The 14933-nt window shown below is 63.1% G+C and overlaps 1 protein-coding gene across 1 annotated transcript; it reads left to right on the top strand.

Annotated features, from left to right (window-relative positions):
* The first annotated feature begins 1438 nt into the window (after positions 1–1438).
* Positions 1439–14100, top strand: PTPN6 (protein tyrosine phosphatase non-receptor type 6). Its single transcript, XM_075553372.1, has 16 exons — positions 1439–1444; positions 5400–5587; positions 5802–5996; positions 8409–8598; positions 8762–8878; positions 8975–9088; positions 9190–9286; positions 9576–9655; positions 9826–9975; positions 10936–11067; positions 11195–11349; positions 12873–12940; positions 13021–13172; positions 13258–13349; positions 13623–13767; positions 13920–14100. Exons 1-15 carry the CDS (start codon positions 1439–1441, stop codon positions 13735–13737), a joined length of 1851 nt encoding a protein of 616 aa, XP_075409487.1. The 3' UTR covers positions 13738–13767; positions 13920–14100.
* Positions 14101–14933: the final 833 nt, after the last annotated feature.

Genomic DNA, 14933 nt, shown 5'->3' with positions numbered 1-14933 from the left:
GTGCATTTGTGGGCACGTCGGCCTCAGGTCCTGCTGACTCTTGCTTCTTCCACTCTTGCCTGCCCCTCCTTTGTCTGCATCGCCCCGCCTGCCCAGGTCCTTGCTGTGTCATCTGGTCCGTGACCCCTTCCTCACACCAGCCATGCTCATTTTCCTTCCAAATGACATGGCGAGGCCTCCCTTCATTCCTCTCAGCCCAGCCTGCTGCAGTCTTCCGCATCTGCGTCCAGTCTCTCACAGGTCTATGCCAGCCAGCTGCCCTGCCCAGCCCCTCCTCTAGGGGGCCCTGCCTGGTGGTCCCTTCTGTGCCTGGGGCAGCACCAGTCCTTGCTCCCCAGCCTGCTGCCTACCTACTGCAGACTTCCCGGCAGCCCAGAGAGCTGGGGTGCTGGACAGGGCAGGGCTGTGGTTTGTTCGCCTTCCCACTCACCAGCTCATGACCTTGGGCAAGTTCCTGGACCTCAATTTGGCTTCTAAAATTGGACCAATCACACCCACTAAATAGGGTTGGAAGGGCAGGGAGCTGATTCCCTAGTAGGATTCTCCGGCAGGCGGGACCCAGTTGGAGTCCCACCCTGCCCATGCACTCCTCCTGTCTGTTGGGGGCGGGCGGGTTGTGGCGGAGCGTCCAGGCCTGGAAGAACGGCCTGCCTGGTGGTCGGCCTCCGGAAAGCAGGCGGAGAACCCTGTGGGGCCCAGCAGTCCGGTCTGTCTGTGCAGGGGGTGCCTTGGGGCTGGGGCTGCCCTGACGGTGGCTGGCCACACCAGCAGCGCCTTACTTAGGGTTGGCGTGAGGACTGGCAGTGGAAACCACTTGGCACTGAAGCCAGCTACATACCAGCTTTCCCCAGGGACAGTCAGCCCTCAGTGCACATGGGACACCCCCCCACACACACACCCCAGGTTCACCCAGCCTTCCCCCTGAAAAGCCATATTCCCTGCAGAATGGATGTTCACCGCACCCCCATAGCACAGGATAGAGCTGCCCCTGTGAGCTTCATGGGAGCAGAAAGGCCAGTCTTTCCCCGCGGAGGGGCCGGCGGTTTAGAACTGCTGACCTTTGGAGCTGGCAGCCCAGTGTGTATAACCATTATGCCACCAGGTCACCAACCCTGATTGACAGCAGTGGGGAAGCCGTGTGAATTAGTCAAAAGCATCTCTCGAGACCCATAGGGAGTGTGGCATGTCATTCCCTTACTTCGTGTATACGTTGTATTCTGTGTTTCCGTGTAATTCAGAGAGGACTGAACGAACACGGGAGGATTTTGTAGATCATATGTAGATACTAAGGAGCCCTGGTGGCGCTGTCAGCTAACTGCTGAGCTGCTAACAGCCAGGTCCGCAGTTCAAACCCACCAGCTGCTCCCAGGGAGACGACGAGGCTGTCTGCCCCCGTGCAGAGTGACCGCCTCAGAAGCCCGAGGCAGGGGTGTGCTGGATGGCGGTGAGTTTGGGGCACAGAGACTTGAGCATCTGAATTTGGGGATGTGTGTATGGGGGTGTTCCTGAAATCAACACCCTGCATCTGCTGAGGCACGGCTGCACCGGTCGCCCGTGGATCAGGTGGGGTAACAGCCTTGGGGAAGGGAAGTCACTTTTTAGAGCTCATGTCACCTCATTTGCTCCTCCAGACCACCCATCATCTTCTTTTTAAAATCATTTTATTGGGGGCTCGTACAGCTCTTGCCACAATCCATCCATCCATCGTGTCAAGCACACGTGTACATTTGTTGCCACCATCATTCTCAAAACACTGGCCTTCTACTTGAGTCCTTAATATCAGCTTCTCATTTTCCCCTCCCTCCCCACTGCCCACTGCTTCAATGAACCCTTCATCATTCATAAATTATTATTTTGTCATATGTTACACTGTCCGATGTCTCCCCCTGCCCTCTTCTCTGCTGTCCATCCCCCAGGGAGGGGGCTATACCTAGATTTTTAAAAAATCATTTTATTGGGCCTCATACAATTCTTATAACAATCCATACATCCATCCGTTGTGTTACCTAGATTCTTGTAAATGGTTCCCCCTTTCCACCCCACATTCCCTCCATCCTCTAGGCATCGCTACTCTCACCACTGATCCCGAAGGAGTCATGTGTCCTGGATTCCCTGTGTGTCCAGTTGTTATCTGTACCAATGTACATCCTCTGGTCTAGCCAGATTTATAAGGTAGAATTGGGATCAGGATAGTGGGGAGGGGGAGGAAGCATTTCAGAACTAGAGGACAGTTGTATGTTTCATCGTTGCTACCCTGCACACTGACTGGCTCATCTCCTCCCCACAACCCTTCAGTAAGAGGGTGTCCAGTTGGCTACCAATGAGCTTTGAGTCTCCACTCTGCACTCACCCACATTTACAATGATATGATTTTTTGTTCTTTGATTCTTGATACCTGATCCCTTCGACAGCTCGTGGTCACACAGGCTGGTGTGTTCTTCCATGTGGACTTTGTTGCTTCTGAGCCAGATGGCCGCTTGTTTACCTTCGAGTCTTTAAGACCCCAGACACTGTCTTTTGATAGCTGGCACCATCTTCTTGATCTCTGTCTTTATCTCCTAACTTCCCACAGGGATAATTTTCTCTTCTGAACTACCAGGCTCTGCTGTCTGTAGCCTCCTTTGAAAAGTGGTCACAGTCACTCCCCACCACAGGGTGAGTCCCAGCTGGGGCAGGCGGTGGGTGTGCAGGTGCCCTGGGCACTGTGTTCTGCTTTCCTGCCAAGGGCCAGCAGACACCTGCCCTCTTATCCGGGCGTCTGCCTGTCTTCCCGCTCTCAAGTCTTCTGAGGAACCCTGCCCTTTGATGGGCCGGGAGTTTCAGTTCTGGACACGGGCCTGCAACTTCCTGTGTGGGCAGGGAGGACCATGTGTGGGCCTTGGCACACACGGTGCACAGAGTGTGAGGACGGGCATGGGTGGTGCGGTGCATGGAGCGGGACTGCATGCACACGTGGTGTGCTTGCTGTGGTCATGCTGTGTGCTCACGTGTGCGGGACCAGGAGGCTGTGACTGCGCTTGCTTGTGATGGGTTTGTTGACTGACATTCACTCTATGCCGGGACATCCCACGGTGAGCAAGGTCAAGGGGGCCTGGCCCAGTGGGGACAACCCCTGCCTTGTTCTCAGGTGGCTGTCCGAGGCCGAGGGGCGGACAGGGTTGACCTATGTGATAGGCACACCCAGAGAATGGAACACACGCGCGCGCGCGCACACACACACACACACACACACACACACACACTTTCTTTGGAAAGGAAATTGATCAAAGCTGTTCCTGTGAAAAACATTAGACTTTCATTAAGCTTTAAACTTGACTCCTCTAAAAAAAAGGTGTCCCGAGGCACAGTCTTGAGTGGGTCAGGTGCCCCCCAGACCACAACGCACGCGCCCGCTCTGCCCAGAAGCTTCTCTGGCAGGGGCGGGGTGACCCGTGGGGCCGCTAACGCACAGTCAGCCGTTCAAAGCCACCCGCTGCTCCCTGGGAGAAAGAGGCGGCTCCCCACTCGGATGCAGTCTCTGTCCCCTCTGTCCTGTGGGGCCGCCAGGGGTTAGAATCACCTTGATGGCGGGGGCCTGGGGTTGTGTGTGCGTGTGTGTGCACAGTTGAGTTGATTGCGTTATGGTATCTGTGCCCCTGGTCTGGAAGAGAGAAGCCTTGCAGAGGCGGTGGTGGTTCCTTGGCAGGAGCCTGCCCACCTGCCAGTTGCGTCCCGGTTGCACACAGTGTGTGGCTGGGATGCTGAGTAGGTTTCCATGGAGTTTCCAGACCACGGTGGGACTAGGAAGAAAGGCCTGGCGATCTGTTCCTGGAATTAGCTCGTGGAAACGACGTGGTGACCACGAACTGGGGCAGCAGCAGCATCGTGCATGGGGTCACCGTGAGCTTGGACCACAACAGCCAACCCAGCACTGCCTCCATGCCAGCCCGGGCTTGCAGCCACCCGGTGTCCCTCCCCAGAGCAAAGCACCTCTGGGTGCATCCTCGATTGGGCTCCCGCACCCCGTCTTGTTTGGGTTTGGTGGTGCTTGTGTTTGGGATGACACAGAAAGCAAATCACCCTTCACTTCCCACCTTTGGGTCTCTAAAGGTCAAGCTCTGAGACAGTCAGTGCACCAGACCTGCCCCTCCGTCCCTGGACACCAGGACACTGGGCAGTCAGTCCTGCGAGCTCCGGCCACGCAGGGAAGGGGACTGACGTGGGGCTGCCTGGCTGTGCCCCTGCCTCATCCCCTCCATCTGCTTTTCTTCCCGGTCCAGTTCTGGGGTGGTGGTGGGCAGGGCAAAGGGGCCGGGCGGCTGAGGGGTCATTTGGACCATCCCTCCGCGCGGTGCAGGAGGAGATGCTCTTAAGCATCTGCAGGCCCGTGGCTATGGGTCTGTCCCTCCCGCGGCGTTCCTTCCGGGCTGGCTGGGGGCTGGGACAGTCATCCAGATCACCTCCCACACTGGATCCCAGGGTCTGGGGGTGAGTCCCTGGATGCGGTCTGGCTCCGGATACGTTTTCAGGTCCTCAAGTACCCCCAAAGGGGTAACAAGAGCTCCCATTTTGCAGGGGGGTCAGGGGGGCCTGATTGCAAGAGAAAGAGTTGGCTCGGGGTCTGCTTTCCTGTAAGCCTTCCTGGGCCCCAGAAAGCCCGAGTCGCACGGGTTTATTGCGAAGAGCGTGGAGCTGAATGCCTAACAACATACAACAAGCCCCCAGCCCGCACCCACTGCCCCCATGGATTCCAACTCAGGATGGATGACCCGATGGCAATGGGAGAAGTGCTCCCCGCCCCCCCATGCCCTGGTTCCCAAGGCTGTCCGTCTTTTCTGGGAGCAGACGGCCACGTCCTCCAGTGGGGCAGCTCAGTGCTTAAACACCGCGCCACCAGGGCTCCTCGGCCTGCCGGAAGGCTCCACGGGAGGATAGCTCTCCTCCTCTTCCTAACAGGAGCTTTGGCCAGGTGGGGGGTGGGTGCTGCGGGGGGGGGGGGGGGAGAGCCCGAGGGTGCCCGCAGGTTCCCACGCGTGGTCTTTGGCCGCCGCGTCACCTGAGTGCCATGCTCCTGATGCCCTTGATGGCAGACCTATGGGGAGTGGGGCCCCTCCCCGCCCCCACTGTCACCCTGCTCCGCTGGCTGCTTAGTTCTAAAATGAGAAGTAGAGTGAGTTCCCCCAAGGGGTCGGCCGCGCCCCTTCCTGTCCCCGCCCTGCCGGCTGCCCCAGGCCAGTACAGTGGCAGGCCCCAGTGCCAGGACCCGCTGCCTGCCGGGGTGGGGAGGAGGCCTGGCACGGAGCCTCTGAGCTGGAGGCTGGACCTCACCTGCTGGGACTTGCCGCTGTGCCCCTTCCTCTTGGGGAGCCCCCAGGATGGTGAGGTAAGGGCTGGGGGCTCACAGCAGGCACAGGCCGTAGGCAGGTGTTCTGGGGAGGGGTGTCCAGCAGACCCCTCTTTACACGCTCTGCACCCCCCCCCCCAGATGGTTCCACCGAGACCTTGGAGGACTGGACGCCGAGGCCCTGCTCAAGAGCCGTGGCGTCCATGGGAGCTTCCTGGCGCGGCCCAGTCGAAAGAACCAAGGAGACTTCTCCCTGTCTGTCAGGTAGGCGCGGGGTTGGCCTAGGCCCGGACCGCTCTCTGTGTGCTCCCCAGGGCCGTGCTGCATCCCCAGCACCCCCTCATCTGGGCCCTTGTCCGCTGCCGTTCCCCGTCCCAGCATTCCCCCTCCCCCCTTCCCCCTGCCCCCTGGGCCCCCAACCCCCCTGCGTCCACTTCCATGCCCGCACCCTTGGGCCTCACTGCCCGGTGCCCCGCAGGGTGAAGGACCAGGTGACCCACATTCGGATCCAGAACTCGGGGGACTTTTACGACCTGTATGGAGGGGAGAAGTTTGCCACGCTGACGGAGCTGGTGGAGTTCTACACGAAGCAGCAGGGTGTCCTGCAGGACCGCGATGGCACCACCATCCACCTCAAGTACCCGCTCAACTGCTCCGACCCGACCAGCGAGAGGTGAGGGCCGCGCCGCAGCCTGACCCACCCCTCCAACCAACTGTCCCGGAGGCCGTCCATCGCCCCACCCGGCCCGACGCCTCCTCAGGGGTCCCAGAGGGCCAGCCTCCTGTCCCTGTCCCTTCCCCTCTAACCGAGGCAGCAAGAGAAGGTGGCCGCCGGCCACTGCTCCGGAGTGCAGGCAGCTGCCCGGCCCAGGCCCTCGTGACAGGAGGCCACCCTGTTGTTAGAAAGCTCTTCCGCCTGTGGGACTGGCTGCCCCTGCCTGCCCCCACTCCGCCAGCCGGCTGGAGATGTGGAGGGTGGGGGGCAACGTGTGTTGGGACGTGCAGTGCCTTCTCCCAGCGGCCCAGGATGGCTGGGGCTGGGTTTGGAAACAGCGTGTGGTCGCGCGGTCGCCTGTGTGTGGGTCCTGGTACTGTCCCGCCCCGTGTCCCAGGTGCTGCTGATACTCAAGGCATTCTCCCCAGAACAGAACGGAGCTGGGGCGGTCTCCCCGAAACCACCCCCAGTGCGTGGCATGACTGCCCGCCCGCCTGCCTGGCTCCCGGCAGCACCGTGTGGCCTAAGACACTTAAGGGCCCTGGAAGGAGGGTGGGTTTTCCCCGTGGGCCAGGCCAGCGGGGCCCTGTCCTTCCGGATGTGTGTGTTGGTTGGCCAGCTGGCTCCGGGCGCCTTCTCTGTCCTGTTCAGTCTCCGAGAGTGACATCTCCACACCTGCGTCCTCATCTCCGTTCACGTCCCTCCTTGACCTGAGCCTGGGGGGAGGCTGAGGAAGGAGGCCTGGGGGCCGCCATTGGCCACGTCTGTCTTTGGAGTTTGCCTGAAGCCAGAGTTCTGTTTCTCTCTTCGCCCAAGGGTGCAGCCCCTCTCCCTTGCGTCCTCTGTGGGCATCTGCCCCGGCACCTGCGTGCACCAGACCCTCTTTGTTCCCTTGTCTCCTGGCCCCAGGCCTGGGCCTTGCCTGCAGGAGGCCAGGAGAGACTGGCTCAGGACTGCAGAGCAGTAGCCTGTGGATGGGGTTGGGAGGGAGGAGGAGCTGAGCAGGCCCCAGGGAGGAGGCCGAGGCCGAGGCCGGGGTCCAGAGAGCCTGGGGTCCAGAGAGCCTGGCAGAAGCACCAGAGAGAAACCAGAGTCCAGGAGGGGCCAGGCCGGGGGAGTATGAAGGCTAGGGGAGCTGACTGCGCTGCGGTCTCTCCGAGTGACCCGTGCTCAGAGCCTGGGTCCTACCCACCCTCCCTCCAGCAAAGCCCCTGGCCCTGGGGGGCTTCCTCCAGACCTTAGCGCCTATTCCCTATCTTTGGCTTCTCTGGCCCCTCCTCTTCCTTGGGAATTTGCATTTGTCCCCACAATGGCTAACTCTTTGCCTGTGGTCAGCTTGCATTTGCATGGACACTTCCTCCTGCCTGGGGCTGGAGGAAGGGGGTTCAGCCCCACCCCTCTACCTGGGGGCCTCAGCGTGTCCCTGCCAGGTGGGGGGGTGGCCTGAGGTGCTCAAGGGTGGGGTAGGAAGCTCTGAGGTCTCTGAGCTGGAGCCCACGGGGGGGGGGGGGGGGGGTGTCAGAGGGGACAAGACAGACTAGCTCCCTCCCTCCATCCCCCATCCCTGCGGTTGGAAAATGCCCCCCCTCTGGTCCCGGGGCTGAGGAAACCTCACTTCTCACTCTCCCCAGGAGGAGTTTTGTGTTTTTTCCATCACGTGGTTTCCTGTGGGGCTGGGCATGATGGGGCTGCAGTTTCCTCCTGGGAAGGGGTTGTGCTTCGGGGAAAAGTCCTAGTTCTGCTTTCTGTCCCCACAGCCCCTTTGAGCCCCGGCCTGCCCTTTGGTGACATCGTCCCGGCCCCCTCCCTGAGCCCCCTAAACCCCCTCCCTTAGCTGAGGTGCCTCCCGAGCAGCAGAGCCATGTGCCTTCCCTCCCCGGGGGCGATCTCCCTGGCGTGTGTGTGTGTGTGTGTGTGTGTGTGTGTGCCTCCCGTGTGACTCCCGCCTTCCCATCTCCCACCAAGCTCCGCTCTGTGATTCCGCCTCTTCTCTGTGACTCCTGGACACCCTGCCTTGGCTGCTCCCTTGCGGCTGTGCCCAACCTTGCCCAACGTTCTGTCTCAGTCTTAAATGTCCAGAGGGAAACGTGGGGCAGGAGGGTGGCTCTGGGTGTTGTCATCCCCAAGGCCTGCCTCCCTCACCTCTGGTGGGAGGTGGGGGGTGGGCATCAGCTGCCCAGCCCTCAGCTTGCTCACCTGAGCAGTGGGGGACACCCTGCCTCTGGGGCGCCATGAGAGGCTCTGGAGTTGAGATTGAAAAGCCTGCCCTGGGCATGGGGTCTGCAGGAGGCAGCCCGTCCCCCTGCCGCTCTCCGTGCGTGCTCTGCCCCTGTGGCCTGGAGCTCAGCCTCCCCGCGCTGCCCCCTCTAGGTGGTACCACGGCCATATGTCCGGGGGCCAAGCAGAGACGCTCCTTCAGGCCAAGGGCGAGCCCTGGACGTTTCTGGTGCGCGAGAGCCTCAGCCAGCCTGGGGACTTTGTGCTGTCCGTGCTCAGTGACCAGCCCAAGGCCGGCCCTGGGCCCCCTCTCAAGGTCACTCACATCAAGGTCATGTGTGAGGTAAGGCTGATGGGTGGAGCATAGAGCCCTGGAGGGTGGGGAGGGGAGGCCCAAGATGAAGCCCCCTTTTGTGCCTCAGCACTGGGAATGGGGAGAGGGGGGCTGGTCCCTGGAGGGAGACTCAGGCCCTGTGGGGTGCACTCCCCCCGCCCCCCACCCTCAGGGCGGACGGTACACGGTGGGTGGGCCCGAGAACTTCGACAGCCTCACCGACCTGGTGGAGCATTTCAAGAAGACGGGCATCGAGGAGGCCTCCGGGGCGTTTGTGTACCTGCGGCAGGTGAGCGATGACCCCCAGCCCCCCACCCCCCAGCTCCCAGAGCTGCGGCTCCCTAGACCCTCATTTCACCCGGGTCACCCGCCTCCACCCACCCAGCCTTACTACGCCACGCGGGTGAACGCGGCCGACATTGAGAACCGGGTCTTGGAGCTCAACAAGAAGAAGGAGTCAGAGGAGACGGCCAAGGCCGGCTTCTGGGAGGAGTTTGAGGTGTGTGTGGCGGGGCTGGGGGTGCTGGTGGGCTTGGCCATGCCCTCAGCCTGTGGGCAGCCCCTTCTCTCCCCACCACTGACTCTTCCCGCCCCCCCCAGAGTCTGCAGAAGCAGGAGGTGAAGAACCTGCATGAGCGGCAGGAAGGGCAGCGGCCAGAGAACAAGAGCAAAAACCGATACAAGAACATCCTTCCTTGTGAGTCCTCCCTCCGCCTCGGCCCCCACTCAGGGGCAGTCGCCCCAGGAAGCCTTTGCCTCCCTCACCTGTCCAACAGACGCCGTTCCCCCCAGCCCCCTTCCTCTGAGAGCCTGACCCCACCCCATCTGAATCCCCTCCTTCATCTGGACGACCCCTCCCTGGCCATCTAGACCCAGGGGGGAGCTCAGTCCTCTGTGGGCCCCTGCTGCCCAGGCAGGAGGGCCCCTGAGTTTGGGCAGCGCTGGCCTGACGCGGGCCCTTCTCTGCCTTTCCCTGCCCTCGCCAGTCGACCACAGCCGGGTCATCCTGCAGGGACGCGACAGGAACATCCCTGGGTCTGACTACATCAACGCCAACTACATCAAGGTGGGCGGTGCCCGTCCCCAGGGGAGAGGGCCCTGTGCTTCCTGCCTCATGGTGGCACCTGGGTTTGGTCAGAGTCCAAGCTGGACTCAGGTGGGCGGTCCGGCGGGCAACAGGGGTCTGGCCCGGGCCAGGGAGCTCACCACCGTCCCTCCGCCCTCGCGCACGTGCAGAACCAGCTGCTGGGCCCCGACGAGATCGCTAAGGTCTACATCGCCAGCCAGGGCTGCCTGGACGCCACCGTCAGCGACTTCTGGCAGATGACATGGCAGGAGAACACCCGTGTCATCGTCATGACCACGCGGGAGGTGGAGAAGGGCCGGGTAGGCAGAGCTCTGGCCCCCCCTGCGCTCCTGAGCCCCCCGCAGGCAGGGCTGGCTGCCCACCTCCCTCATCCTAATGGAAACACGAACACACAGCAGAAAGGGACCTAAAGGCTGGCCCTCTGGGGGAACCAGGCCCACGGGCAGAGCCTGGGCAATAGACACGCTCAGCGCCCGGAGGCGGGCACCCCAATCTCCCATCCCAGCTGCCTGAGGCGGGCACCCCAATCTCCCATCCCAGGTGCTTTCTCAAGGGCTCCCCTCTCCCCAGACAGTTCCCTCCTCGGGCCTTCGTATCCACAAACTGAGGGTCCCCCTGCCCCTCCCCACAGTAGGCCTCGTTTTCTCACAATCTATCCCCCAGCCCCACTGCCCGGCTGGCCCTCTGTACCCCACCCCCACTGCGGTCATGAGCCTGCCCAGAGGATCGGGCACCATTGCCCCCTCTCTGCTGGCCCTTCATGGCTCTGGCTCCCCTGGTTCTCCCAGGAGAAAGCCCCGGGCTCCGAGCGGCACCCCCATCTCCCCCCAGCACTGGCTGCCCCCAGGGGCCCAGCTCGGCTCCGGCGGCTGGACTTCTGAGCCACTGCGGCTGGCCCGGCTGATGCTTGCTTGCTTTCTGCTAGGAAATGACAGGGTCTTTCCGCACTATCTCTGCCTGACAGCCTCCTCCCTATGGAAGACCCAGCCCACAGCTGCCTCCTCTGGGAGGCCATCTCAGATTTCCACCTGCCCCTCCCTCGCAGTGGGCCTGGCCTCCGGCCCCAGGGCCCCGGGAGTACCTGTCGTATTCCTGCAGCCCGGCCTGTGCGCGGTGTGGGTGGATGATGAATGAGTGGAAGGAGGGCGAGCTGGCCGGCCAGGTCCTCTGGGGGCACTGGGGCCAGGAGCTCAGCAGCCTCCCGCCGCCCTGGAGCCCTGCTCCCACGCCTCATGTCCTCCCCATCCTCCTTTTTCCAGAACAAGTGTGTCCCTTACTGGCCAGAGGTGGGCACGCAGCGCGTTTACGGGGCCTATTCCGTGACCAACTGCAGGGAGCATGATGCAGCCGAGTACAAGCTCCGGACCCTGCAGGTCTCCCCGCTGGACAATGTGAGCAACACACACGCACACACACACACACACGTGCCCCTTGGTCCTGCCCTGCCTGGCGAGGCGGGGCAGGATGAGTGCCTGCTGTTTGGAAGCGGGGGGCACTGACCCTGTGTGCTTGGCCCAGGGAGACCTGGTTCGGGAGATCTGGCATTACCAGTACCTGAGCTGGCCTGACCACGGGGTTCCCAGTGAGCCCGGGGGTGTCCTGAGCTTCCTGGACCAGATCAATCAGCGTCAGGAGAGCCTGTCCAGCGCAGGACCCATCATCGTGCACTGCAGGTGAGGAGGAGGGCGGAGGCCTGGGGTGGAGGGCAGGGCTGGTGAGTCCGCTCTGCGCCAGGGCCAGGCTGGCTTTAATCACGGGCACCTGCACCTGGCAGTGCCTTCCCTTCGCCCCCAGCTCCCTTGGTCTCCCCGGCGGCTCCAAACTCCCAGGGAGAACTCAGCTGGCACCGGTCCTGCCTTGCCCTGCCCAACACATGCCGGACTTGGCAGCTTACCCCAGGGCGAATTGAAGGGATCGATCACTTCTCACAACAGACCCGGGGCCCTGTCACCCTGCTTTCTCATGTGGTTCCACACAGGCTCCAGAACCTTCTATCTGGGGCCCCTGAGGCTCCCTGTTGCTTCTCTTTTTCCCTCTTTGTGGCTTCCCAGTTCCCCCACCCCACCTGGGCCCCAGGATCCTCTCACGCCCAGCTCCAGTATAGGTGCTCCTGTGGGGGGTGGGGTGGGGGTAGGTAAGAGGAACAGGGCAGCCCAGCAGCAGCTGATGGGGCGGAGGGTCCCCAGTGGGAGCAGGAGCCAGGGCTGCCTGCTTACGGCCCAGCTTCTCCACTTGTGGCTTCTGCAACCTCGAGGTCCAGAAGGGTCTGAGGGTGCTCATCGGAGGGGCTGCCCGAGGCCTGCGGGATGGCATTGTCCCACCCCCCAGCCTTGTGAGGGCTGTGCCCGGTCGCCATGTCTGGGGTCCACGGGACCCTCCACAGACGGGGGCCGCGGGTGGTTTACGAACTCACCTTGGGTGGGGGGGGGTGACATGACATGTCTTCCGTCGCTGCCATGTGACCCCCAGCCCAGGCCCGGCCCGTGAGGACCTGACTTCCTCTCTGTTCCCACAGCAGCTGTTGTCCTATGGCTGGGGGGGCCCCCAATCTGGAGGTGCCCAGTTGCTTGGGTGCCCAGCCCCTCCCGCGTGGGGGCAGGCCTGTCCCCCTGCCCCCCATGCACACACATGCACGCACACATGTCTTAAAATCCCCACGGGCTTTATTTAGACATGGCCAGAAGGATGTGGGTTTGGGGGGTTTATTTTCGATGTTTGAAATAAGGCGGTGATTGTCGGGCACTGCCCTGACTGGTCAGCCAGAGGAGGTGGGAGGGCCTGGGGCCTGAGGGTCCCGAGGTCTGTCTGTCCAAAGGGTGGGCAGAAAGGAAAGGCCCATGGCCCCTTCCCCGCCTCCGGGGTCTGAAGAAAAAGGGAAACGAAGCAGAGGGAGGGTGAGGGACGCAGGACTGGGCCGGGCGGCACTGCAGGGCCTGTGGGAGCAGCCAGCAGTCACAGATCAGAAGCTGTGGCAGGAAGTTGGGGGTGTGTCTCGTGCTAGGAAGGACAGGGACGTTGCCCTCAGGGAGACCCCCATGCCCCGTCCCTCGGCCGAAGTCACGACCACAGGGCAGGGCGGGCAGACTTGTGCCCCTTGCTCGTTGTGGCTCAGTGGCCCGGCCCCGGCGGTCTGCTCCATGGTGGAGCCGGGCCTGGGTCCGGCCCGGCCCCTGACGGCGGCGCCCTTTCCCCCCAGCGCGGGCATCGGGCGCACGGGCACCATCATCGTCATCGACATGCTCATGGAGAGCATCTCCACCAAGGGTGAGGGTGAGGGTCCCCGGGGGCGGGGGGTGGGGCGGGCCCTCTCCTGGGCCCTGAGGTGCCATGGCCGCCCTGCCCAGGCCTGGACTGTGACATCGACATCCAGAAGACGATCCAGATGGTGCGGGCGCAGCGCTCCGGCATGGTGCAGACCGAGGCGCAGTACAAGTTCATCTACGTGGCCATAGCCCAGTTCATCGAGACCACCAAGAAGAAGCTGGAGGTCATGCAGGTGCGCAGAGCGGGCGGGCGGGAGCGGGCGGGGCCATCCCTGGCTGGCCGGGACCACCCTTGCCCACCCGCCCCTCCGTGTCCAGTCGCAGAAGGGCCAGGAGTCAGAGTACGGGAACATCACCTACCCCCCAGCCATGAAGAACGCTCACACCAAGGCCTCCCGAACCTCCTCCAAGTGAGTGAGCCCCGCCTGCTGCACCCCGGCCTCTGCAGGGGACCCGGGGCGGACGTGGGTCCAAGACTTCCCCAGTGCCCACTGCGCGCGGCCTGTGTGAACACGGGAGGTGCTTCGGGTCTGGTGTCGGGAGAGACCGCAGCCAGGTCACCCTGCTTGCGGGGTGCTCGTCCATGAGAGGGGCTGGTGGTGGGGAGCCTGCAGGTACTGGATGGACAGAGGGTCGGTCTCCTGGCCCGAGCTGATGGCCGGCCCGCCCCGTGCCTCCGGCAGGCACAAGGAAGACGTGTACGAGAACCTGCACAGAGCGAACAAGAAGGAGGAGAAGGTGAAGAAGCAGCGGTCAGCAGACAAGGAGAAGAGCAAGGACTCCATCAAGAGGAAGTGAGCCGCGCCTCGCGCCTCCCGAGGTGGCCAGGTAACAGCCCCCGCTGCTCCTGCCCGCCCGCCTCTCCGCGCCCAGCCTGGCCCTGGGGACCTCGCCCGCCCCAGCTGCCCCCGGCCTGCCCCCTGCCCCCTGCCACGCCTCCAGGTCCCAGCCTCGCCCTCACCCCCTCCCTTCTCTCGCAGCCCCAGCCTGACGCCTGCCGCGGCCTCCGCTGAGAGCCCCCGGCACAGCCTGACCCTGCACGGAGCCCCAGCCACTGTAATTTAAGAGGTGGTCACCCCACCTCCATCTCCCCGACACTGTACATAGCCCAGCAAGGCCCAGGCAGGGCCAGGCCCCGCTACCTTGTAAATAAAGCTGCTCCGGTCAGTCGCCGAGTGTGTGCCCTCCGACTCTGTGTGGGGAAGGGAGGGGGCCGGGGTGGGCGCCCCGGAACTCAGCCGGGGCCGGCACAGGGCCACCCAGCCCCGGGCTCTGAGCACAGGACCTGTGTCGCGTGTTCACATCGTGTGATGGGTGTGTTTCAGCCCAGGGGCTCTGCCGCCGCCCCGGGGTGGAGGCGCATCCATGATGGCTCAATGGTCAAGGGCAGGAAATGGAGCTCGAGGCCAAACCAGAGGCCTGCTGGTTCTGCCCCTCGCTCTGGGCACCATTCAGGATCCCCCTCGCCTCGCCATGGGCCAGGCGCTGGCGCTGCCGAAAAGACTCAAAAGCCAAGTGTATTATTCGACCCGGGCCCCTTAGCTTTCCCAACTGATGGACGGCAGGGAAAAACCGAGGCCGGCCTAGAGGCCGCCCTTGCCTCAAGACCAGCCGCTACGGCGCGGGTTCTCCAGGGCCCCACATGCCTCCCTCACCGGGGCGAGTCCTGGGCGGCCCACGAGCCCTGCGGATCCGAGAACGAAGATGAATGTGGAAGCAGGGGTCTGAGACCCAACTCCAGGCGCCCACCCGTCCGCCCAGGGGGTGTGGGGGGTGTCAGCCCCTGCTGTGACCTGACTGAGGTGGAGGAGTGGAGGGAAGATGGGACAGCTCTCTGGTCTTCCTTCTTCCCGGGGCCGGAGTGGCCTTGGGGGCTGTTCACTCACACGGCTCAGCTCCTGCCCCCCAGCTGGGATGTCTAAGAGGGGGCGTGGGGGTGGGCCCTGGAGCAAGGGGGGCTGGCTTTCCTGGACTCAGCAAGTGCCCACTGTGCG

Source organism: Tenrec ecaudatus, chromosome 6 (assembly GCF_050624435.1).
Source record: "Tenrec ecaudatus isolate mTenEca1 chromosome 6, mTenEca1.hap1, whole genome shotgun sequence".
In the NCBI taxonomy this organism is placed as follows: Eukaryota; Metazoa; Chordata; class Mammalia; order Afrosoricida; family Tenrecidae; genus Tenrec; species Tenrec ecaudatus.
This window is presented reverse-complemented; position numbering and strand designations above follow the sequence as displayed.

Coding starts and splice junctions, on each gene's coding strand:
- PTPN6 (XM_075553372.1), top strand. Junction 5,588..5,801: donor GACTTCTCCCTGTCTGTCAG/GTAGGCGCGGGG, acceptor GGTGCCCCGCAG/GGTGAAGGACCAGGTGACCC. Junction 5,997..8,408: donor TCCGACCCGACCAGCGAGAG/GTGAGGGCCGCG, acceptor TGCCCCCTCTAG/GTGGTACCACGGCCATATGT.